Genomic DNA, 27,068 nt, shown 5'->3' with positions numbered 1-27,068 from the left:
AATTTTCTATTTTTGAATTATTTATAAATGGAATTATGTCCTTGAGATTTATTTTAATATTCTATATAGTTATTATGTTCCCAAAGGGGACTGTGCACTAAATATTTGGGGCATTTTTCTGAATAAAATTCGATGCTCCGTGTAGAGAACATTGGGCTTTGAAATATGTTAAGTCTACCATGGATTAGCTGTGTTACCTGAAGTAAGTCACTCATTGTCTTCTGGGGATAATAAGGCTTGGCCTTTCTATTGTAGGAATCAAATGACAGGTCATGTACGGAAGCACTTTGTAAACTATAATGTGCTCCATAAATATAAGGTGGTGTGTTTTTATTGCTGCCGTTTGTCCCTTCACTATCAGAAAACCTGACTAAACCATCTTCAGCTTAGTGCTCTGAGGCCTACCATGGGGCCTGGCACATGATCGGAACTTAGTAGATGTCGAATTGTACATTGAAAGCAGTGAAGGACTGTTGAGAAAGGATGAGAAGAGAAAAGAAAGATATAAAAAAAGACCCAAGTGAAACTTTTAGGGATGAAAAATATAATCAGAATTGAAAAATAAAGCAGAAGGTATCAAACAGATTAGGTACTATACAAGAAAAGTTCAGTGAATTAAACAAATAGTAATAGAAACTATTCAAGATGAAGTTCAGAAAAAAAGACTAGAAAACAAACAAACAGATTATTAGTGACATATAGGATAATATTAAGGGTCTAACATTTGTGTAAGTATCGTCCTGAAAAAGGGGCGGGGTGGGGGAGAAAAAAAATATTTGAAGAAATAATGGCTGAATTTTGTCCAAATTTGATGAAAAGTCTAAACCTACACCCACAAGGAACTCAATAAACCTTAAATAGAATAAGCATAAAGGAAACTATACCATAAAGAGGGACATTCCATAATGCTAAAAGGGTTAATATTAGTGGGTATAACAATACTGAGTGTGTATGTACTTGATGAGAGAGCTTCAAAATACATGAAGCAAAAACTGATAGAACAGACCTTTCTGTTCTAAATAGACCAACCTACAATTATAGTAGAGATTTTAACATTCTCCTTACAGTAATTGATAAAACAAACTCAGAGTCATTAAGGATAGAGAAGACTTGAACAGCACCGTCAACCAAGCCGACCTACTGACGTTTGTAGAGCACTCCGCTCAATAGCAAGAGGATACACATTTGTTTCAAGTGCACATGGAACAATTCACCAAGATAAACTATATTCTGGGGCATAAAACAAGTGGTCATAGTTTAAAAGAATCAAAACCATACAGAGTATGTTCGCTGATCACAGAATTAAACTAGAAATTAATATGTATTATAAAAGAAGAAAGATTTAAATTCAGTGATCTAAGCCTCTCCCTTGAGAAACTAGAAAAAATAAGAGCAAATTAAACCCAAAGTAAATAGAAGGAAGCAGAAATCAATGAAATAGAAAACAGAAAAGCAGTAGAGAAATCAATGAAATTAAAAGCTGGTTCTTTGAAAAGATCAGTACAATTGCTAAACCATGGCCAAGTGATCAGGACAGAAAGTCAGAATACAAATACAAATAACCGACATCAGGAATGAGAAAGGGGCATCATTACCTAGCCTGCATATATTAAAAGGACAATAAGGGAATTTTATGAACAATATACCATAAACTCAAAAACTGAGATGAAATGGACAAATTTTTTTTTTTGCACAGACTGTACATTTTATTATGTATGTAATTCTATTATATGCAGAATATAAAATAAAGATCTTTAATCTCTTTAAACAAACAAACCAACCAAAAAAGATGGAGTTGAAAGTGTGACAAAGGCAGAAATGACTATAAATTTGGTCAGTTATATTTGAAACGGAACTAAATTTAACTTAGGGAAAGGAAAAACAATAATTGGAATTCTTTTTTTTTTTTTTATCAGTCATCAGTTTTATACACATCAGTGTATACATGTCAATCCCAATTACCCAATTCAGCACACCACCATCCCCATCCCACCGCAGGTTTCCCCCCCTTGGTGTCCATATGTTTGTTCTCTACATCTGTGTCTCAACTTCTGCCCTGCAAACCGGTTCATCTGTACCATTTTTCTAGGTTCCACATACATGCGTTAATATACGATATTTGTTTTTCTCTTTCTGAATTACTTCACTCTGTATGACAGTCTCTAGATCCATCCACGTCTCAACAAATGACCCAATTTCGTTCCTTTTTATGGCTGAGTAATATTCCATTGTATATATGTACCACAACTTCTTTATCCATTCGTCTGTTGATGGGCATTTAGGTTGCTTCCATGACCTGGTTATTGTAAATAGTGCTGCAATGAACATTGGAGTGCATGTGTCTTTTTGAATTACGGTTTTCTCTGGGTATATGCCCAGTAGTGGGATTGCTGGATCATATGGTAATTCTATTTTTAGTTTTTTAAGAAACCTCTATTGTTCTCCATAGTGGCTGTATCAATTTACATTCCCACCAACAGTGCAAGAGGGTTCCCTTTTCTCCACACCCTCTCCAGCATTTGTTGTTTGTAGATTTTCTGATGATGCCCATTCTAACTGGTGTGAGGTGATACCTCATTGTAGTTTTGATTTGCATTTCTCTAATAGTGATGTTGAGCATCTTTTCATGTGCTTCTTGGCCATCTGTATGTCTTCTTTGGAGAAATGTCTATTTAGGTCTTCTGCCCATTTTTGGATTGGGTTGTTTGTTTCTTTAATATTGAGCTGAATGAGCTGTTTATATATTTTGGAGATTAATCCTTTGTCCGTTGATTCGTTTGCAAATATTTTCTCCCATTCTGAGGGTTGTCTTTTGGTCTTATTTATGGTTTCCTTTGCTTTGCAAAAGCTTTTAAGTTTCATTAGGTCCCATTTGTTTATTTTTGTTTTTATTTCCATTACTCTAGGAGGTGGATCAAAAAAGATCTTGCTGTGATTTATGTCAAAGAGTGTTCTTCCTATGTTTTCCTCTAAGAGTTTTATAGTGTCAGGTCTTACATTTAGGTCTCTAATCCATTTTGAGTTTATTTTTGTGTATGGTGTTAGGGAGTATTCTAATTTCATTCTTTTACATGTAGCTGTCCAGTTTTCCCAGCACCACTTATTGAAGAGACTGTCTTTTCTCCATTATATATCTTTGCCTCCTTTGTCATAGATTAGTTGACCATAGGTGTGTGGGTTTATCTCTGGGCTTTCTATCTTGTTCCATTGATCTATGTTTTTGTTTCTGTGGCAGTACCATATTGTCTTGATTACTGTAGCTTTGTAATATAGTCTGAAGTCAGGGAGTCCGATTCCTCCAGCTCTGTTTTTTTCCCTCAAGACTGCTTTGGCTATTTGGGGTCTTTTGTGTCTCCATACAAATTTTAAGATGATTTTTTCTAGTTCCGTAAAAAATGCCATTGGTAATTTGATAGGGATTGCATTGAATCTGTAGATTGCTTTGGGTAGTATAATCATTTTCACAATATTGATTCTTCCAATCCAACAACATGGTATATCTCTCCATCTGTTGGTGTCATCTTTAATTTCTTTCATCAGTGTCTTATAGTTTTCTGCATACAGGTCTTTTGTCTCCCTAAGTAGGTTTATTCCTAGGTATTTTATTCTTTTTGTTGCAATGGTAAATGGGAGTGTTTCCTTGGTAAATGGGAGTGTTTCCTTGATTTCTCTTTCAGATTTTTCATCATTAGTGTATAGGAATGCAAGAGATTTCTGTAAATTAATTTTGTATCCTGCAACTTTACCAAATTCATTGATTAGCTCTAGTAGTTTTCTGGTGGCATTTTTAGGATTCTGTATGTATATTATCATGTCATCTGCAAACAGTGACAGTTTTACTTCTTTTCCAATTTGTATTCCTTTTATTTCTTTTTCTTCTCTGATTGCCGTGGCTAGGACTTCCAAAACTATGTTGAATAATAGTGGTGAGAGTGGACATCCTTGTCTCATTCCTGATCTTAGAGGAAATGCTTTCAGTTTTTCACCGTTGAGAATGATGTTTGCTGTGGGTTTGTCGTAGATGGCCTTTTATTATGTTGAGGTAGGTTCCCTCTATGCCCACTTTCTGGAGAGTTTTTATCATAAATGGGTGTTGAATTTTGTCAAAAGCTTTTTCTGCATCTATTGAGATGATCGTGTGGTTTTTATTCTTCAATTTGTTAATATGGTGTATCACATTGATTGATTTGCATATATTGAAGAATCCTTGCATCCCTGGGATAAATCCCACTTGATCATGGTGTATGATCCTTTTAATGTGTTGTTGGATTCTTTTTGCTAGTATTTTGTTGAGGATTTTTGCATCTATATTCATCAGTGATATTGGTCTGTAATTTTCTTTTTTTGTATTATCTTTGTCTGATTTTGGTATCAGGGTGATGGTGGTCTCATAGAATGAGTTTGGGAGTGTTCCTTCCTCTGCAATTTTTTGGAAGAGTTTGAGAAGGATGGGTGTTAGCTCTTCTCTAAATGTTTGATAGAATTCACCTGTGAAGCCATCTGGTCCTGGACTTTTGTTTGTTGGAAGATTTTTAATCACAGTTTCAATTCCATTACTTGCGATTGGTCTGTTCATATTTTCTGTTTCTTCCTGATTCAGTCTTGGAAGGTTATACCTTTCTAAAAATTTGTCCATTTCTTCCAGGTTGTCCATTTTACTGGCATAGAGTTGCTGGTAGTAGTCTCTTAGGATGCTTTGTATTTCTGCGGTGTCTGTTGTAACTTCTCCTTTTTCATTTCTAATTTTATTGATTTGAGTCCTCTCCCTCTTTTTCTTGATGAGTCTGGCTAATGGTTTATCAATTTTGTTTATCTTCTCAAAGAACCAGCTTTTAGTTTTATTGATCTTTGCTATTGTTTTCTTTGTTTCTATTTCATTTATTTCTGCTCTGATCTTTATGATTTCTTTCCTTCTGCTAACTTTGGGTTTTGTTCTTCTTTCTCTGGTTCCTTTAGGTGTAAGGTTAGATTGCTTACTTGAGATTTTTCTGGTTTCTTTAGGTAGGCTTCTATAGCTATAAACTTCCCTCTTAGAACTGCTTTTGCTGCATCCCATAGGTTTTGGATCATCGTGTTTTCATTGTCATTTGTCTCTAGGTATTTTTTTATTTCCTCTTTGGTTTCTTCAATGATCTCTTGGTTATTTAGTAACGTATTGTTTAGCCTCCATGTGTTTGTGCTTTTCACGTTTTTTTTCCCTGTAATTCATTTCTAATCTCAGAGCGTTGTGGTCAGAAAAGATGCTTGATATGATTTCAATTTTCTTAGGTTAACTGAGGCTTGATTTGTGACCCAAGATGTGTTCTATCCTGGAGAATGTTCCATGTGCACTTGAGAAGAAAGTGTAATCTGCTGTTTTTGGATGGCATGTCCTATAAATATCAATTAAATCTATCTGGTCTATTGTGTCATTTAAAGCTTCTGTCTCCTTATTAACTTTATGTCTGGATGATCTGTCCATTGGTGTAAGTGAGGTGTTAAAGTCCCCCACTATTATTGTGTTACTGTCAATTTCTTCTTTTATAGTTGTTAGCAGTTGTCTATGTATTGAGGTGCTCCTATGTTGGGTGCATATATATTTATGACTGTTATATCTTCTTCTTGGATTGATCCCTTGATCATTATGTAGTGTCCTTCCTTGTCTCTTGTAACATTCTTTATTTTAAAGTCTATTTTATCTGATATGAGTATTGCTACTCCAGCTTTCTTTTGATTTCCCTTTGCATGGAATACCTTTTTCCATCCCCTCACTTTCAGTCTGTATGTGTCCCTAGGTCTGAAGTGGGTCTCTTGTAGACAGCATGTATATGGGTCTTGTTTTTGTATCCATTCAGCAAGCCTGTGTCTTTTGGTTGGAACATTTAATCCATTTACGTTTAAGGTAATTATCGATATGTATGTTCCTATGACCATTTTCTTAATTGTTTTGGGTTTGTTTCTGTAGGTCCTTTTCTTCTCTTGTGTTTCCCACTTAGAGAAGTTCCTTTAGAATTTGTTGTAGAGCTGGTTTGGTGGTGCTGAATTCTCTTAGCTGTTGCTTGTCTGTAAAGCTTTTGATTTCTCCATCAAATCTAAATGAGATCCTTGCCGGGTAGAGTAATCTTGATTGTAGGTTCTTTCCTTTCATCACTTTAAGTGTATCATGCCACTCTCTTCTGGCTTGTAGAGTTTCTGCTGAGAAATCAGCTGTTAACCTTATGGGAGTTCCCTTGTATGTTATTTGTTGTTTTTCCCTTGCTGCTTTCAATATTTTTTCTTTGTCTTTAATTTTTGCCAATTTGATTACTGTGTGTCTCGGCGTGTTCCTCCTTGGGTTTATCCTGTATGGGACTCTCTGCGCTTCCTGGACTTGGGTGGCTATTTCCTTTCCCATGTTAGGGAACTTTTCGACTATAATCTCTTGAAATATTTTCTCGGGTCCTTTCTCTCTCTCTTCTCCTTCTGGGACCCCTATAATGCGAATGTTGTCATGTTTAATGTTGTCCCAGAGGTCTCTTAGGCTGTCTTCATTTCTTTTCATTCTTTTTTCTTTATTCTGTTCCGCAGCAGTGAATTCCACCATTCTGTCTTCCAGGTCACTTACCCGTTCTTCTGCCTCAGTTATTCTGCTATTGATTCCTTGTAGTGTAGTTTTCATTTCAGTTATTGTATTGTTCATCTCTGTTTGTTTGTTCTTTAATTCTTCTAAGTCTTTGTTAAACATTTCTTGCATCTTCTTGATCTTTGCCTCCTTTCTTATTCCGAGGTCCTGGATCATCTTCACTATCATTATTCTGAATTCTTTTTCTGGAAGGTTGCCTATCTCCACTTCATTTAGTTGTTTTTCTGGGGTTTTATCTTGTTCCTTCATCTGGTATATAGCCCTCTGCCTTTTCATCTTGTCTATCTTGCTGTGAATGTGGTTTTTGTCCCACAGGCTGCAGGATTGTAGTTTTTCTTGCTTCTGCTGTCTGCCCTCTGGTGGTTGAGGCTATCTAAGTGGACAAATTCTTGAATGAGACAGAACTGCCAAAGCTCACTCAAGAAGAAATAGATAACATGAATAGCCTTACTCTGTTAAATAAATTGCTCTATTTAATTAAAATAAGTAAAAGCCCTAGTTTTTAGCCCTATCTTTATTAAAGAAATTGAATTTGTAGTTTAAAACCTCCCGAGAAAGGAAACTCCAGGCCCTGATCACTTCACTGGAGAATTTTACCAGATGTTTAAGGAAGAAACAATGCTAATTCTACATAAAATTTTCCAGAGTATAGAAAAGAACACTTCCCAATTGATTTATGAGGCCAGTATACCCTCTACCGCTAGCTGACAAAAATTACAAGGAGAGAAGAAAACTATAGTCCAAAAATACAGCAGTATATAAAAAGGACACTAAATCTTGACCAAGTTGTGTTTATCTTAGGAATTAAGGTTAGTTTAAAATTGGAAAATCAGTTAATCAGTGTAGTTCATCATATTGGCAAGAGTAAAGTAGAAGAACATGTCGATAGTTTGAGAAAATGTATTTGACAAAAGTTGACACGCATTTATGAGTTTAAAATTCTCAGCAAAGTAGGAATAGAAGGGAACTTTCTCAACCTAATAAAGGACATCTACCAAAATAATGTATTGCTATTTTACTTAATGGTGAATGACTGAATACGTTTTCACTAGGACTGAGAACAAGGCAGGGATGTCTGCTCTCATATAATGTTTTATTCAACATTATACTCGAGGACCCCATCAGTGCAGGAAGGTAAGAATAAGAGATTAGAAAGGAAGAATTAACAGTATCTCTATAAAGACCATGATCATATATGCAGAAAATCCTAAAGAATCTAGAAAAGAGTGATTAGAACTAATTAGTTTAGCAAAGTTGTAAGATACGAGGTCAGCATATAAAAATCGACTGTACTGCCATATATCAGCAATGAACACTTGGCAACTAAGTAGATAATACCATTTATAAAAGCTTCAAAAGTATGAAATACTCAGGGAAAAATTTAACAAAATATGTCAATGTCTGTACACTGAAAACTTTATAAAACAGTACTGAGAGAAATTTTAAAAGACCGAAATAAATGATTTTTATATTTATGAATGTTTATGAATTGGAAAACTTGATATTATTAATCTGTCAATTCTCTTCTAATTGATCTGTAGATTCAACATCGTTCCAATCCCATAGCAGGATTTTTTGTAGAATTGCTAAGCTGATTTTGAAATTTATATAGAATTGCAAAGGACTTATCATAGTCAAATTTGAAAAAGAACAATGTTGGAGGACCTAGCGAATATCATACTAACTGAAGTAAGTCAGACAGAGAAAGACAAATATTATATGATATCACTTATATGTGGAATCTAAAAAATAATGCAAATGAATCTATATACAAAACAGACTCAACAGGTACAGAAAACAAATGTATGGTTACCAAAGGGGAAAGGGAGTCGGGGGGAGAGATATATTAGGGGTATGGGATTAACAGATACAAATTACTATTAAAATAAAGAAGCAACAAGGATTTACTGTATAGTACAGGGAACTCTTGCAGTATCTTGTAATAGCCTATAATGGAAAATAATCTGAAAAAATATATAACTGAATCACTTTGCTGTAACCTGAAATTAACACAATATTGTAAGTCAACTATACTTCAATTAAAAAAAAAACTAAAATTTTTAAAAAAGAAAAGAAAAATGTTGGAGGCTTTATCTACTTGATTTCAAGACTTTTATAAAACTGCTGTAATCAAGACAGTGTGGTATTGGATTAAGAGTAGACATAGACCAATGGAACAGAGCAGAGAATCAAGAAGTACAGATAGACCATTTGGTCAGTTGTTTTTGTTGAAGGTAACTAAATAAATCAATGAGGAAAGGATAGTCTCTTCAACAAATGGTGCTGGAACAATTTGACATCTATATGCAGAAAAATGAACCTTGACCCTTACCTCAGGAAATACACAAAAATTAATTTGAAAAGTATTTTGAGTTGCATTGTGTTGTTGCTCCCCTCAAAGTCATGTTGAAGTCCTACCCCCAGTATCAGGATGTGACCTTATTTTGAAACAGGGTCATTGCAGATGTAATTTGTTAAGATGAAATCATAATGGAGTAGGATGGACCCTAAATCCAGTATCAATGGTGCAGTTATAAAAAGGGTAAATTTGGACACAGACAGTAACATAGAGAGAATGCCATGAGAACATGAAGGCAGATACCAGAATGATGCCTCAGCAAGCTAAGGAACACCAAAGATTGCCAGCATATCACCAGAAGCTAGGGGAGAGGTGTGGAACAGATTCTCTCTCACAGCCCTCAGAAGGAACCAACCCTGCTGACACCTTGATCTTGGACTTCTAGCATTTAGAACTGTAAGACAATGCATTTCTGTTTTTTAAGTCACTCAGTTTGTGGTACTTTGTTACAGCAGCCCTAGCAAACTAATACAAAAAGGATCATAGACCTAAAAGTAGAGCTAAAACTATAAAACTAGAAGAAAACACAGAAAAATATCTTTGTGATTTAGGGTTAGACTGGGTTTCATAGAAAAGTCATAAAAAGCAAGAATTGTAAAACACGAAGTTGATCTTAGACTCCATCAAAATTAAAGTTGTTTTTCAAAAGACACCGTTAAGAAAATGCAAGCCACAGACTGAAAATACTTGTATAATCATATATTGCATATATTGCATTCATATATATTGGGTTGGCCGAAAAGTTCATTTGGTTTTTTCCGTAAGATGGTTCTAGTAGTGCTTAGTTGTCTTTAACTTCATTCAAAACAATTTTGTTAGATTGTTTTGTTAGATTGTATGACAGCTGTCTTATCAGCGTGCATTAAAAAAAAAACTTATCGAAATTAGTGAATTTTTGTCTAGTCATTTTAATATTGATAAGAAAGAAGCAACATTTTTGGCACATTATGCTTTATTATTTCAAGAATGGTAAAAACGCACCTGCAACGCACAAAAAGATTTGTACAGTGTTTGGAGAAGGTGCTGTGACTGATCGAACGTGTCAAACGTGGTTTGCGAAGTTTCGTGCTGGAGATTTCTTGCTGGAAGATGCTCCACGATCAGGTTGACCAGTTGAAGTTGATAGTGATCAATCGAGGCATTAATTGAGAACAGTCAATGTTACACCACGCGGGAGATGGCCAACATACTCGAAATATCCAAATCAAGCGTTGAAAATCATTTGCATCAGCTTGGTTATGTTAATCACTTTAATGTTTGGGTTCCACATAAGTTAAAGTGGAAAAAAACCTTCTGGACCGTATTTCCACATGCGATTCTCTACTTAAACGTAACAAAAACGTTTCGTTTTTAAAACAAATTGTGACGGGTGATGAAAAGTGGATACTGTACAATAATGTGGAACGGAAGGGATCGTGGGGCAAGTGAAATGAATCACCACCAACCACACCAAAGGCCAGTCTTCATCCAAAGAAGGTGGTGATGTATATGGTGGGATTGGAAGGGAGTCCTCTATTATGAGCTCCTTCCGGAAAACCAGTCAGTTAATTCCAACAAGTACTGCTCTCAATTAGACCAACTGAAAGCAGCACTCGACGAAAGCGTCCGGAATTAGTCAACAGAAAACGCATAATCTTCCATCAGGATCACACAAGGCCGCATGTTTCTTTGATGACCAGGCAAAAACTGTTAAGGCTTGGTTGGGAAGTTCTGGTTCATCCGCCGTATTCACCAGACATTGCACCTTCAGATTTCCATTTATTTCAGTCTTTAGAAAATTCTCTCAATGGAAAAAATTTCAGTTCCCTGGAAAACTGTAAAAGGCACCTGGAACAGTTCTTTGCTCAAAAAGATGAAATGTTTGGGAAGATGGAATTATGAAGTTGCCTGAAAAATGGCAGAAGGTAGTGGAACAAAAGGGTGAATACGTTGTTCAGTAAAGTTCTTGGTGAAAATGAAAAACGTGTCTTTTATTTTTACTTAACCTAAGGAACTTTTTGGCCAACCCAATATATATGATTAAGGACTTGTATCTAGAATATATTTTTTAAAACTTAATTTAAAACTCAGTAGTAAGAAGACAAATAACTTGAATAAAATTTGGAAAAGATTTGCACAGACACTTCACTAAAGAAACAGTACTGATGGCAAAATAGCACATTAAAAGATGCTTAACCTCATTAGTGATTAGGGAAATGCAAATTAAAATTACAATGATACACATAGGGAATGGTGGATTTGGGATCTGGATGCAGGTCTGACTTCAAAGCCAGTAATCAGTTTATGAAGGCTTTAAAAAAGAAGAAGAAACGGAACTTATAAGAGAGGAAAGTGCTACAAGTTTCAAGACAAAAGATGTTGGTGTCTGTGTGTGAAATAGAATGTATTCTGTTTCTTCAAGAGTATTAGGTCTGGGGACTTCCCTGGTGGTCCCGTGGTAAAGAATCTGCCTTCCAACGCAGGGGACTTGGGTTCCATCGCTGGTTGGGGAACTAAGATCCCACATGCCGCAGGGCAACTAAGCCTGTGTGCGCTGCAAACTACAGAGCCCACGCGCTCTGGAGCCCGAGCGCCACAACTTCAGAGCCCACTTGCCCTGGAGCCCACGCACCACAACTAGAGAGAGAAAAACCTGCACGCCGCAACTGGAGAGAAGCCCACATGCCTCAACGAAGATCCCATGTGCCGCAACTAAGACCCGATGCAGCCAAAAAAAAAAAAAAAAAGTATTAGGTCTGTAATACTTTTTACTCCGGTTTATCTGTGTGAGTCTTGCCATGTTGCCATGCTTCGGCCAGGTAGAAACTACAATTTTCATGTCAGTGTATAAATATTTTAAACATTTAACCCTAAAAATAACATTTGATCCCCTAGACCAATATTTCTCAAAATATTTGACTTCTACATACAGTTAGAAATAATAATTATATTGTGATTCAGTATACACTCCCATGCACACATAAATGAGGCAAAATTTCATAAAAAAATATTTCTTGTTACACGGAATACACCCTGTTTTCTATTTTGTTCTATTTTTTTTTTCAATGCTATTTGTGATCAATAAATTGATTCATGACCTAAAAAAAATTAAAATTATAATGAGCTACCATTTATTTAATCACTTGGATGGTCTCAAACAGTTCCAAGTGTATATATGAATGTAGAGCAGTGGGAACTCTCATAACAGTGCTGGTGGGAATACAAAACGTTATAGCTACTTTGGAAAACAGTTGGACGGTTCATTATAAAATTAAAGATGCATTTACTGAAAGAACCAAGCCATCCACATTATGTCAAGTGAAAGAAGCCAGACATAAAAGCGTACATACTGTACAATCTCATTTATATGAAATTACTGAATGGTGAAACTCTAGTAAGAAAGTAGATCAGAGGTTCCCAGGGGCTGTAAATGGGAGAGGGGATTGACTGACTGTAAAGGGGCAGGAGGGAACTTTCTAGGGTGGTAAATATTTCTTTCCAGCTTTACTGAGATACAGTGGACATTTAATATTGTGTAAGTTTAAGTTGTACAGTGGTTGATTTGATACAGTTATGTATTAGGAAATGATTACCACAGTAGCATTAGTTAACCCTGCCATCACCTCACATAACTGCCTTTTTTTTTTTGTGGTGAGAACACTTAAGATCTACTCTCTTAGTAATTTTCAAGTATATAATACAGTGTTGTTAACTATAATACCATGCTTATACGTTAGATCCCTAGAACTTACGCATCTTATAAGTTGTAAAACCAACCTCTCACCATTTCCCCCACACCCCGGCCCCTGGCAACCACCATTGACCCTCTGTTTCTGTGAATTTGGCTTTTTTAGATTTTACGTGTAAGTGAGATCAGACCGTGTCTGTCTTTCTCTGTCTGATTTATCTCACTTTGCATAATGCCCTCAAGGTCCATTTATGTTGTTGCAAAAAGCAGGATTTCCTTTCTCATGGCTAAATAATGCTCCATTGTGTGTGTCTGTGTGTGTGTGTTTTCCATCTTGGCTGTACAAATTTACATTCCCACCCACAGTGCACAAGTGTTCTCTTTCCTCCACACCCTCTCCAGCACTTGTTATCTCTTGTCTTTTTTTTTTTTTTAATTTTTTATTTATTATTTATTTATTATGTTTATTTTTGGCTGTGTCGGGTCTTCGTTTCTGTGTGAGGGCTTTCTCCAGTTGCGGTGAGTGGGGGCCACTCTTCATCGCGGTGCGCGGGCCTCTCACTATCGTGGCCTCTCTTGTTGCGGAGCACAGGCTCCAGACGCGCAGGCTCAGTAATTGTGGCTCACGGGCCCAGTTGCTCCGCGGCATGTGGGATCTTCCCAGACCAGGGCTCGAACCCGTGTCCCCTGCATTGGCAGGCAGATTCTCAACCACTGCGCCACCAGGGAAGCCCTCTCTTGTCTTTTTGATGACAGCTATTCTAACAGGTGTGGGGTGCTATCTCACTGTGGTTTTGATTTGCGTCTTTCTTTTGATTAGTGATGTTGAGCACCTTTTCATGTACCTGTTGTCCATTTGTGCCTCCTTTTGGGGGAAATGTCTACTCAGTTCCTTTGCCCATTTTTTAATTGGGTTGTTTGGTTTTTTTTTTTTTTTTTGCTGTTGAGTTATATGAGTTCCTTATATACTTTGGCTATTCACCTCTTATCAGATATATGGTTTACAAATATTTTTTCCCATTCCGTAGGTTGCCTTCTCATTTTGTTGATGGTTTCTTTTGCTGTGCAGAAGCCTTTTAGTTTAATGTAGTCCCTCTTATCTTTTGTTGTTTGTGCTTTTGGTGTCATAGCCAAAAAATTATTGTCAAGACCAGTGGTAAGGAGCTTTTCCCTGTGTTTTCTTCTAGGTTTTATGGTTTTAGGCTGAAATTTCTTTATCATGACTGTAATGGTGGTTTCATGACTATATATTTTTCAAGACTCATTGAATTACACACTTAAAATTGGTGAATTTTATTTTTTATATGTTATGCCTCAACAAAGAACTGTAAGCAGATTGAATGTCTACTGTCTGTCAAATACTGTGTTCGGAATGTGATTCAGTTAATTTGATGTGGTTCCTCCCACCAGGGAGCTCACAGTCTGTAGACGTGGTGTAGAAAGAGTTGCAGTTCAGAGAGATAAGAGCACTAGAGAAGTACTGCTGAGGCACAAAGGAAGGAGTTCTTGATCTGGGAAAGCCCCACGAAGGAGCTGCTTGACTTTTAGTTTGATGGGTGAGCAGGAGTCAGATGAATGTAGAGGGGAAGGGTATTCCAGGCAAAGGCATGTGAGTTTGAAACTGCAGGTTATGTTTTATAAACCACAAGGAGCCTGGTATTGCTGGAGCCCTGGAGCTGTGAGGTTTATGTTGAAGTGGCAAGAGTTGAAGCTGGACAGGTTGGCAGAGAGAGAAAAAGTGGAGCGTTTCTCATATTTGCCTGACAAACTCATATTGCAAGAGAAATTATGTACTTGAGAGACAAACCCTCTCTATTGGATGAGAAATGAGATGATCAATGCACCTGTCATTTCTATTCATTCCTTTGCTTTTGGCTTCGAAACAAACAGAACAACAGAAATCTTGCTTTTACAAAATCAACTGTTTCAAAATAGGAATTCTTCCTGGGCAGACCTCAGCTGAATTTGTGTAACTAAGACTGTACTTGAGCTTTCGCACGTTACAGGGAAGAAATACGTGTTAAGGTTTGAGAAAGCCTTTATTTAATACCAGCCATCTGGGAGAACTGCTGAGATTAGTAGGACATGGCTTGCGCCTTCAAGCAAATATCAGTTTCCTTGTACCAACAGGGAGAAGTACAAAATCTCCCTCACCTTACATATTTTGGAAAGGTGAAAACCTTACAAAACTGCTTGTTGATTCAGCTCCATGTATATGATGTTCTTGAACATCACTCTATACGCTTGGAGCGATGCAGGGAAATGTATGTATGTGGCAGAGTGTGGCGGGAGCAGGCGCACAGGAGTTTGGTTGATGAGTGGAACGGCTGATGTTGAGAGCCTGCTCTAAAGTCCGGGGCTTTCTTGTGTATTACAGGCAATGGATTTTGAAGGCTGGGCCGACACCCTCTTTCTTCTGCAGTTCACCCTCTCTTGTGTGATGGGGTAAGCCTTGCTGCCTTGTTAACAGATAGTTTTCCTAGACAGATTTGTTCTAGTGTCTTTTTGCCTCATTTCTTAGTATCCTGTCCTGTCTCTTGAGTGTATCAGCTTAGGATAAACCTCCAGATTCAGGTGGTTTCACCACCCTTGGGAATGTGCCCTCAGGGCTACCAAACTGATCTCAAAGTCATGCTTAGAAGGATGAAGGAAAAAAACTAATATTTACCCAATAAGCTAGTATGTGTTAAGCACCATTATATTTCAACATGCATTATTTAATTTTATTTCTACATTGACCATTTGACAGATATTGTTGTCCCCTTACGTATGAGAAAGCAGGCTCAGAATTCAAGTAAATTGTCTAAGTTTTCAGAATTAGTAGGTAGCAGTGGCAGCCTTTGAATTTAGGGCTGACTTCTCCCTGCCAGGTTGTAGAAGGCAAGAGGGTATCTGCACATGTGCTGTATCTGCCTCTTCTCTTCACCTCCAAATATCCCTAATGCTTTTTTTCCCTCAACCAGTCATTTCACTCGATATTTGTAACCGGATCTGGCACAGGCTAGGTACATAGTGATTGGATGCTTCAAAATAAAGTTGACATGATATCTTGGTACTGAGTCAGGCTTCAAAGCCTCATTGTAAAATCTGGGACTGCTGACTGCTGCCACTTCGTTGTTAAGTGAACTATATCCCCTCTTAAAGTAGTTCTCATTTGCTTTTCTTCCATCCTTAAGAATCTCTCTTGCCTTCACCCTGGTCTGGAATCATATTGGCCTCATGTGACATGCACATCTGAGCCAGGGTCTGTGAGACCTGAGCTTTCTGTCTGGGTTAGGTGAATTAGGACTATGATCTAAAAAGAGTATTCATGATTGTGAATGGTGGTTTCAAGGTTTCGGTGCGGTAGCTGGGAAAAGCACCTGATCGTTAAATGTACATGTGTTTCTCTTTAATGAAATTAAAAACAATCTGAAACTGCAGTATAAGCAGCAGTGAAGTAGGGAAAGCTCACAGTCAATCAGTGACTAGTAGAATGTACTGGCATGGCCAACACTTTCTCTTGGCTAGAGGTTATTATAAAATCAGCAGTTGAATCTTACTTATAAGATACCTTTTCCTTCTTTTTTCCAGATTTATCTTGATGTACGCCACAGTACTCTGCACTCAGTATAATTCTGCTCTTACAACTACAATAGTTGGCTGTATTAAGGTGAGTTGAAAAAATACTGTTCTCTTTTGGGTGCCTTCTTTATTTGAAAAGTGTTCCTCTAAAATAAGTCTGGCTGTGGCCGTAAGCCCCATCATTCTTATTTCCTCATGTGTTGCCTTGGTAGTTTGACGACTTGTGGGGTGGTTTCTAGAACAATCCTTAAGAACTCAGGGAAAGCATCATCTCTACTTTCAGGCAACTTAGGTCTGAGGAGTATGGGAAAAGGAGAATGTGTCATCTCAGAGCAGAGGAAGGAGAATCAGCCCTGTTTCTGACTAGCTTGGTACTGATAGGTTTGTCCCTTTAACTCCCAATGAGAATTGTTCTCTGCCTCGCTGAGTTCTGGCTGTTCTGTAGGAAAAGGATGCGTGCCAAAAGCTAATCAAGAGAGTTTTCCTAAGCGTGAGCCAAACCTTAAATGGCCCACTTTTAAAAGCTGTGTCTGACATTTCCAGTGATGTCATTTCCTCCTGATCCATTTTATTTGAGGGAGGCTCATTTGTCTTCAGCCAGGAGAGCCAAGCTGACTTGAATATTGAGCTGCAGTTAGTGACTTGAAGCCTGAGGCCTCTTTCATCTGACTTTGTGATTCTGGTGCTTTAAGATCCAAGAGGCCACAGCATCCCTGAATTCCAAAAGAATTAGTGAGGTAGGCTTGCTTTCTAAAAAAAAGCAAGATAGAGGTAGGTCCTGGATCATTTGGAGGAAAGAGTGCACTTGCCCTTGGAACTTACTTTCTGGTGCCCCATTTGTCAATAGCAAGGGAAGGGGTTTCAGAGGCAAAGTTTGTACTGTTCTGCTGTGTTTCCCTTTGCACCCCCAATGGAGCTGTGTCTGCCTGACCTCATTATAGAAACTAGATTTGGGTTAAAACTTCAGAAGGTCTGTGTCTTCAAATCATGGATTTGGAGTGCTTGGTGTGAATAGAATTCTAAATTAAACTATAGCAAATCAGTTGTGTGACTTCCCGTGAAAGCTAGAGATAGGCATTCAAAGGCCTGGCCTGGCTGAGACAGTTTCAGCCCCCAAATTAGCTCTCAGCCCTGTTTCGGTTTTTGTAAAGTGAGTGCTTCAAGAGCAAAGTAGATGACTTGCCTTTTCAGAATAAAAACAGTAGGAACATGAGAGACAGAACAGTTGGTGCCATGTTTTTAACCAAGAAGAAGGATGGTGAGGGAAAGTTATTTAGCAGATAACTAAACCTATTTGCTTAGAATTTCTTAGTGTACGTTCTTTATCATTATTAGCATGGGGTACAGATACAGTCATGCTCTCATTAACATAAAGTCCAGTACTTTTCTTTTGATATTTCCTCCTCCCCACAGAACTGTATGAGCTTAGTCCAAAGGGAGCAGTTTTACTTCCAAACTCTAGAGGGAGGGGAAAAAAATGGATTATCTGATTATAGTTGACCCTTAAACAATGCAGGTTTGAACTGCTCTGGTCCACTTAATACTCGGATATTTTTCAGTAGTAAATATTACAGTACTACACCATCTGTGGTTATTGAATCCACAGATGCTGAATCACAGGTAAGGGGGGCCATCCATAAGTTACAGTCGGATTTTCCACTGCACCCCTAACCCCTGCTTTGTTCAAGGGTCAGCTGTGGTTTAGAATTGCTGTCGCTTCTCACGGCCATGTGGTATTGCTATTAAAGGATGTCTGATATCTTCAGACAGACGGGAGTACCCTGATGTCCTTGCTGGTTTGGAGTGTCTCAGGCCACAGTGGAGCTTCTTTCATTAGCCTCCCAGTTACAACCCTTGTAGCTCAGTTACTGTTCCCAGCAGGCTTCAAGCTTCCTTCTGTGCTTGAGGATCCTAACCCCATAAACCCTTGGGTCAGCATTCCTTGTTTCTCCTGAGTGTGGTTGGAAAATTACTTAGGAGAGCTAGTTAAACATGGAAATTCCTAGGCTCACCTCAGATGTATTGAATCAGAATCTCTAAAGTAGGGTGTGGAAATCATCAGGGTTTCCAGCTGTGTCTCAGGTATACTGAAGGCTGAGACTGCAGTCTTAGTTTTGAGCTACCAGCGCAGACTCTTCTGTGCTTCCTGGTAAGTTCTACTTTGGGAGCATGAGTGTCTTTTCTGATAGAAAACCTTGGTTAGGATACCCTAATATATACTTGGAGTTTTTCTAACTTCTGGGGCTTCCCTGATGGTCCAGTGGCTAAGACTCCGCACTCCCAATGCAGGGGGCCTGGGTTCGATCCCTGGTCAGGGAACTAGATCCCATATGCCGCAACTAAAGATCCCGCATGCCAAAACTAAGACCTGGCGCAGCCAAATAAATAAATAAATATTTTAAAAAAAAGTTTTTCTAACTTCTGACTGATTTTGAGCAACAAGGGTTGAGTCCTTTCCCTTTCTGAAGTTCCTTGGGCAGTTTATGCAAATTAATCTCTCTTTTCCCTGGATCTCTGTACTCCAAGAGGTCCTGTTACACATTTTCCCAAGTTGCCTACCAGCCTTGTTTACTGTTACATGGTATTTAATTTTATTTTTTTCCTCTCAAATAATAAGAAAATCTGCTCTAAAGTAACATTCTGTCTCCATCCTTAGACCTAGAAGAGGCTGACATAATTTTGAATGCTCTCTCAAAGCGTACTCCATTAAAAAAATAATTTTGAAGTTTGTTTTTGGCTTCTTAAAAACACTGTGGCACTATACTTTCTGCTTCACAGGTCTAATCGGAGAGAGCCCAGGTACTAAAAGTATTTGTGACATTTACCGTTTCTGGCAGTTGTAATAGCACAGAGGGAGGCAGTGACTTAATGTGGAAGAAGAGAGGTTAGGGAAGAACTGAATAAGAGATGAAACTTTGGAAAACTTTATTTCACCTTTACGGTCTGAGGATAATTAAAAGGGAGCCAGACGCTTTCACTGCCCTGGGCCCGGTTCTATCCCTGGTCTAGGAAGTAAGATCTCACAAGCCAAAAAGGGAGTGAGATAAGCAGAAGATGTTTACACCTGGGAGTTTAAGGGAGTTGGGAGAGGTGATTTTAGGTATGCTACTTTGAGATGACTTCCCCTGTGGTTTTATAAGGTGCCAAGGAAGATTGCTCTAGAAACAGTCTTTTAGTTGGTAAATTCCCCACCATCCCTTTTTTCCTTTTCAAGAAAGAGGGGAAAATGCTTGCATGTAAGCAGATTTTCCTTCTTCACTCTCCCCTGGCAAGTCAACTGCTACCTCTACAGGAGGAGAAAAGCACTCTTCTCTGAGATTGCTAAACGTGGCTTGGTGTTTTCTGCCCCTAGTAATAGCAGTGCTTTTCTATCTAGATTGATAATGTCAGCCACAGGGCAGGGAAAGTTTGATAATCTTTTTAGTATTCTTCAGTATCGGTGAAAGCATTTAGCTTCCAGAGAGAGACTGGGAAGAGACTGATGTCATTGTTTTTTAATTAGTTAATGTTCATGCTCATACTACACTCGTTTTAGGGTCATTAGGTTTTTGTTATTTTCTGTTTATTTGTTTTTGTATTTTAAGGATATATGTTTGGGTCTTTGTATGGATGAGTTTATATGAATATTGAAAAAGTTCAGTTAAACCTATGAAACAGTATATTGCCATTTCTCTTTTTAGAATATATTAATAACTTATATTGGAATGGTCTTTGGTGGAGATTACATTTTCACATGGACAAACTTCATTGGCTTAAATATCAGGTAAGTAAAAATATTTAACTGTAACCACTTTGATTAGTGGATTTGGATTGTCAAATAGTCACAGTAAGCTTAGACTGTTACACAGCAAATTTGTTCATTTATTATTAGACAAACATTTATGGAGTGCCTACAATGTACTATATATATATATTTTATTAAAAACAATTTTTTATTGGAGTATAATTGCTTTACCATGTTGTGTTAGTTTCTGCTGTACAGTGAAATGAATCAGCTATATGTATACATATATCCCCTCCCTCCCACCCCACCCCATCTAGGTCGTCACAGAGTGCCTAGCTGAGCTTCCTGTGCTTTATAGCAGGTTCCCACTAGCTATCTATTTTACCCACGGTAGTGTTTATATGTCAATCCTAATCTCCCAGTTTGTCCCACCCTTCCTTTCCCCGTGGTTGTGTCCACATGTCCCTTCTCTTCATCTCTATTCCTGCCCTGAAAATAGGTTCATCTGTACCATTTTTCTAGATTCCGCATATATGCGTTAATATACGATATTTGTTTTTCTTTTTCTGGCTTACTTCACTCTGTATGACAGACTCTAGGACCATCCACATCTCTACAAATGACCCAGTTTCGTTCCTTTTTATGGCTGAGTAATATTCCATTTTATATATGCACCACATCTTCTTTATCCATTCATCTGTTATTGGACATTTAGGTTGTTTCCATGTCCTGGCTATTGTAAATAGTGCTGCAGTGAACATTGGGGTACATGTGTCCTTTTGAATTATGGTTTTCTCAGGGTATATGCCTAGTAGTGGGATTGCTGGGTTACATGGTAGTTCTATTTTTAGTTTTTTAAGGAACCTCCATACTGTTCTCCATAGTGGCTATATCAATTTACATTCCCACCAACAATGCAAGAGGATTCCCTTTTCTCCACAACCTCTCCAGCATTTATTGTTTGTAGATTTTTTGATGATGGCCATTCTGACTGGTGTGAGGTGATACCTCATTGTAGTTTTGATTTGCATTTCTCTAATAATTAGTGATGTTGAACATCTTTTCATGTGCCTCTTGGCCATCTGTATGTCTTCTTCAGTGAAATGTCTATTTATGTCTTCCACCCATTTTTTGATTGGGTTGTTTGTTTTTTTGATATTGAGCTGCATGAGCTGTTTGTATATTTTGGAGATTAATCCTTTGTCTGTTGTTTCATTTGCAAATGTTTTCTTCCATTCTGAGGGTTGTCTTTTCGTCTTGTTTATGGTTTCCTTTGCTGTGCGAAAGCTTTTAAGTTTCATTAGGTTCCATTTGTTTATTTTTGTTTTTATTTTCATTACCCTAGGAGGTGGATCAAAAAAGGTCTTGCTGTGGTTTATGTCAAAGAGTGTTCTTCCTATGTTTTCCTCTAAGAGTTTTATAGTGTCTAGTCTTACATTTAGGTCTTTAATCCGTTTTGAGTTTATTTTTGTGTATGGTGTTAGGGAGTGTTCTAATTTCATTCTTTTATATGTAGCTGTCCAGTTTTCCCAGCACCACTTATTGAAGAGGCTGTCTTTAAACTATACATTTCATGTCTTTCAATAATGCTTTTTAAGAAAAGGGAGAGACAGTGGTTCCATATTTTATCCACAGTTTTTGGGGAGTCTTTTCTGGAAGTTGAACCCCTTTTATTTAGCCTTCAAAGAATAATCCTTTATTTATTGTGCTAGATGTCAATGCAGTGTTCTCAAGAAGATTCAAGGCTAAAGAATACCAGCTCTGTTAGAGTTGCTTTATATGTGTCTAACCTTGGACATATCACTGCATTTCTTTAGACTTTATTTATCTTCAACAATGATGAGGGTGACTTGCATGAAAGATCTTTTTCAGTTTGAGAATTTTGAATTTCATGCTTTTAAACACTATTTATATGCTTTAAAATTCTCAGATTTTAAAGACCTCTGTCCTGAACTCAGACTTTTATATGTAGTAGCCCACTTGACATCTCTGGCTGACATGTCAAAAACTGAACTCCTTTATTTTCTTCAAAGTCTCTTCCACCTCCACAGCCTCTGCATCTCAGCTGATGGAGCCTCCATCCTTCTAGCCTCCCAGTTCAAAAGCCTTGGAGTCATCCTTGACTCTTCCGTCTTATATGCAGTATCCAGTTTGTTAGCAAATTCTGTTGGTTCTGCCTTCAGAATACCACTTTTCACCATCTGCATAACTTCCATCATCATCTAAGCTACCAACATCTTTTGCCTAGATTACTGCCTAGTCTTCTGTACTTGTATCCCTGGTTTAACTCATCCCCCCATCCCACCCCTAGTCAGTTCTCAAGAGTTGACAGTATATTCCTTGTAAAAGGTAAATCAGAACATGTCACTCTTCTTTTTACTTCCCTTCCCCCATGTCTCTCCAGGTCCCAAAGTCCTGACAAGGCCCTACAAGATCTATCCCCATCTTGTCCTCCAAGTTCAACTCTTGCTTCTCTTCTCCCTCACCTCACTTCATCTACACAGACCTCCTTGCTGTTCCTTTAGAATACAGGGCATGCTCTCTCTTTAGGTGCTTGGACAGGATATTTCCTCTACCTGGAACATTATACTGCCAGATAGATACTTTGCGTGGCTAATTCCTTTATGCCTATAAATTTTTGCTCAGATGTTACCTATTCAAGGAGGTCTACCCCGACCACCTTATTTAAAATTGCAGCCTGCTCTTCCTCTTCTGATACTCCCAAACCCTCTTATTCTACTTTTCTGTTTCTATTTCTATATATTACCTATTTTCTATCTCCGCTGCTATAATGTAAGTTCCACGAGGGTATGGATCTCTGCCTGTATTCTTCCCTCACGTTCCCCAAGCTCCTAGAATGAATCCTGGTCATTGCTTAATAAATATTTGCTTGATTGGATTGCTGTATATTGCTGTATGGATTGGTAAAAAAACACTTTGGAAACTATAAAACTCTTTTCTAGAATATGGTAGTATCTTTTTTTTTAATTTGCAAGAAAGTATATAACTTCTCTTGAGCTTTTATTTCTTCAAATGTAAACAAATGATAATACCTATTCTACCTTTCTTATGAATCAATATGAGAATTTAATATTCCATACTAATATTATTAATAGGTTAGTAATTCATTGTTTCCCCTTCCCTGACATTTATTTGCCACTATTGTTTGTCTTTTAGAGGAAAAATCATTTTTTATTTGTGGGGTAGGAGTTGGTGAGAGGATGGGTATGTAAGCATACCTGAGGACTGCACGTTATAGAAGGAAGATGAGTAGCTGAGTCTCAGATCCTGGTCAGAGTCACACTTCTGATGCTTGCTCCCTGTGTGATTTTGAATGAGTTGTTTATCTTTTCTGAGCTTCAGTTTTCTTATGTGTTTGGGATAGAAATACCTATCTCTTTAGAGTTGTTGGAATGAAATAATCCAGTGAATGTAAAGTACCTGATTCATTGCTTCACATCTATGCTTAGTAAATATCAGTTTCTTTCATTAATAGCTGTGAAGAAGGGCCAGGATATAAGGATCAACATGGTGAACCAGTTTTGACTTTGGATGTGGCCTGAGTTTCCTTCATTTCTAAAAATCTAGATTAAAGAATCATTATGACATGTTACAGACCCGATTCAGAGATGCCCTGATTTTCTTTTTGTCCCCTTCAAATGAGAACTTGATAGTCAAAATGAAATAAAAGCTGCTGTTTGCATTTGCAGATATCTGCAGTTCAAATCTCTTATAGTATCTTATAAGAAATATTAGGGTTTTTTTTTTTTTCACGTTTCAGGCTACTTAAAAAAACTTCTAAGTGCCTGAGTATGCTGGAATGTTACAACGTATGTCAGCCTAACATATGTAACATCTTGAAAATTCTTCCAGTGGAATTTCTTTTTGTGTTAAGTAGTGCATTATAGTTCTGGTTAAACAGTACTGTTTTGCTAGCAAGGTTAGTTGATAATGATGTCATTGGTACTCTTCCCCTCTGTAGTATTTTTAATAATTCCTAATTGCTTTCACATTTTATTGTAATAAATTTTACATGCCGTATCTCTTTAATCTCTGTTTCATTATAAGATTAAGGACAATAAGTAGTATACTTAGTCACCAGTCAGCGTTCAAATTATTTGCAGAGTTGGGATTAAAATCCAGGTGACCTTCTGTTTCAAATACTCTTTCCATTACAACATGCTTTACAGCATTTGTAAAGGAAAGTATATGTTGCCTTTTTTTCCTTTCACTTTTTCTCTTTAAAATGAAAATTATGGTTTTATTGTTTTTTTGACTTATCTTCCACTAGTTAATCAGCAGACTCATAGGTTGTGAACATTACTTCTTTTTTAAATGTGAAAACCAAACTTAAATTGGCTACTTATTAGAGTTCACTTTGATTGGACATGGTGTCAGTCCATCCTTGGCTGATTGCACTTTGAAGGAAATCACTAATTAAACTGTACTCTTAAAGGATTCTCTGATTAAACTCAGATGCATCTAGCTCCCCTTCACCCCGCCTGGTTTCTTTGCTGTTTTAAGAAAAGTTTAAATAGCCCCCTCTGATACGATTCAATTCCAGGAAGCAGGAGGTTTGCATTGGTAGCTTCTCAGGCTCCATTCAAATTTGATACTGTGATTTATGAAGGCTTTTTTTGTTTGTTTGTTTTTTTCAGTAGGGCTCTGTGGAGAGCCTGGCTGTCTCTAACTCCCCTAAGTGCCTTTTTCCAGTGGCCAATTAGTGCCTGTTCACCCAAGCCCAGAAAAGCAGCAGAGCAAGTGGGGAATGGACAGTGAAGGGTGGTGACAGAACACGCTTCTGTACTTTCATCAGAGGCTGGGCTCTGGCCTGTGGCTTTGGTCCGAGTAACGTATCCTCTCCAGATAATGACATCATCATCCCCATAACTGCCCAGGCTAGAATTTGTAGAATCTTTGGAGCTTATCTTTATCTGTGATTCTTTTTTTTTTTTTCCCTTCCATTAAAAAAAAAAAATTAACATATGATTTAAATACAGTAAAATGCCCCCCTTTTCCTGTGCAGTTCTGCAAGTTTTGACAAATGCATACAGTTATGTAACCAACTATTACAGTTATGTAACCACCATATTCAAGGAATAAAATAATTGTATTACCCCCCAAAATCTCCCTATGTCCCTTTGCATTGAACCCCTCTCCCCTTACAAAGATCTGTTTTCCATCCATATGGTGTCCAGAATGTCATATAATGATACATAATATTATGTAGCTCTTGGTCTGACTTCTTTCGCTTAACATACTGCATGTGAGATTCCGTGTTGCATTTGAGATTCTGTGGTGTGCATGTATCAGTAGTTTGCACCATTTTACTGCTGAGTAGTATTCCATTATGGATGCATCACAGTTTGTTTACCCATTCATCAACTGAAAGTTATTTGCATAGTTAGCAGTTTTTAGGTGTTTTGTGTTAGCTGCTAAAACATTTGTTTAAAAGTTTGTGTATGAACATAAGTTTTCATTTCACTTGGGTAAATACTTAGGAGTGGAATTTCTGGGCTGTATGGTAAGTGTATATTTAACTTTGTTAGAAGTTGCCAAACTATTTTCGAAAGTGTCTGTACCATTTTGCGTAACCCCCAGCCATGTGTGAGAGTTCTAATTGTTCCGCATCCTGGCCCTTGGTATTGTCAGTTTGTCTTTGTTTTTCAAATTCTAGACATTCTAATAGATCTGTAGTGGTATCTCATTGTGGTTTTAATTTCCCTAATGATTAATGATGTTGAGCATCTTTTCATGTGCTTATTTGCCATCTGTATGTATTCTTTGGTAAAATGGCTATTCAAATATTTTGCTCATTTCAAAAACTTGAGTTGTTTTCTTAATGAGTTTTGAGAGTTCCTTATATCAGTATATTGTGGATACATGTCCTTTATCAGATGTGTGATTTGCAAGTAGTTTTTCTCAGTCATGGCTTGCTTTTCATTTTCTTAATCTCTTTTGAAGAGCAAAATTTAAAATTCTTGATGAAGTTTAATTTACCAGTTTTTTTTTCTTTTGTGGGTTGTGCTTTCAGTGTTGTGTCTAAGAAATCTTTGCCTAACCCAAGGTCACAAAGATTTTCTCTTATATTTTCTTCTAGAAGTTTTACAGTTTTAGGTTTTATAGTTAGGTATATAGCCTGTTTTGTAATGATTTTTATATGTGGTGTGAGGTCTGGATGAAGATTCTTTTTCCTGTGTATGTGTTTTTTTAAAATAGATATCCAGTTGTTCCAGTACCTTTTGTTGAAAATACTGTCCTTTCTTTGTTGAACTGCCTAATTCTTCATAACACTCTTTTGAAGTTCTTTTTTTATCACTGTTTTATAAATGAGGAGGCTGAGGCTTAGAAAGTTTGAGTTGAATGCATTCTGAAGGCATGCATTGAGCCTGTTTCTGTGTGCCAGGCATCGTGCTCCAGAGAGACATGGTGCATTCACTCATAGCTCTGCCAAGGTCACATAGCTAGTAAGTCATAGAAGGATTTTAACCCAGATGGGTTGGACTCCAGAGTCCAAGTTCTCACCCGGTAATGAATTTATCATTCAGTAACTGACTGATTAATTGTAATGTAACCTAAGTAAACCATATGTAGCCATTGTTACCTTAGATTCTCAGCTATTTGAGGGTAGAAATCACTTGTTTTATTTATAGTTGTGTCAGTATTTATCAGTTCCTGATCCATAATAGGCATCCAACCAGTAATAATAATAACAGAATACCAGACAATATTTTTTATGCTTAGGCATTGCCCTAAGTACTCCACACTTAATCTTCAAAACAGCCCTCTGAGACAGATGCTGTGAATATTCCATTTCACAGAGGGGCTGAGAAACTTGCCACATACTACCCAGCTGGTAAATATTCAATCCTTGATTGCCTTCCACATTTTCTTAACTGCAGTCTAGTAAATAGTGAATAGATGAATAAATTTATTTTCATATCCCTTCAGGATATGTCATCATACTGGTTATATAACTCTTAAGTCAGCCTCCTTTTGTGTAACACAACCCATTTTACTGTAGCTTCTGACACCAAACTAGAGTCTATGTAGTCTTTGGGGTGGGTCATGGTGCAGCTCAGAGTCTAGCTCCAGAGTTAGGTTCTGAGGACTTTGGTCTAGCTATCTCTGCCCAGAGCCTGAATCTACAATT

General features: G+C 37.5%; 1 protein-coding gene across 3 annotated transcripts in view; it reads left to right on the top strand.

The window, feature by feature from the left end:
- The window catches only part of SLC35D1 (solute carrier family 35 member D1), a 59,583-nt gene that overhangs the window by 21,309 nt on the left and 11,206 nt on the right, over window positions 1–27,068 (top strand). For all 3 annotated transcript variants that reach the window (XM_036856650.1, XM_036856640.1, XM_036856657.1), the window contains 3 exons: window positions 15,005–15,072; window positions 16,201–16,279; window positions 19,872–19,954. In XM_036856650.1, the coding sequence (XP_036712545.1) occupies window positions 15,005–15,072; window positions 16,201–16,279; window positions 19,872–19,954 (230 nt within the window). The remainder of the gene's footprint in view (window positions 1–15,004; window positions 15,073–16,200; window positions 16,280–19,871; window positions 19,955–27,068) is intronic.

This window comes from Balaenoptera musculus, chromosome 1 (genome assembly GCF_009873245.2).
Source record: "Balaenoptera musculus isolate JJ_BM4_2016_0621 chromosome 1, mBalMus1.pri.v3, whole genome shotgun sequence".
NCBI lineage: Eukaryota > Metazoa > Chordata > Mammalia > Artiodactyla > Balaenopteridae > Balaenoptera > Balaenoptera musculus.
Note: the sequence above shows the minus strand (reverse complement) of the source record. Positions and strands in the feature narration are given on the sequence as shown.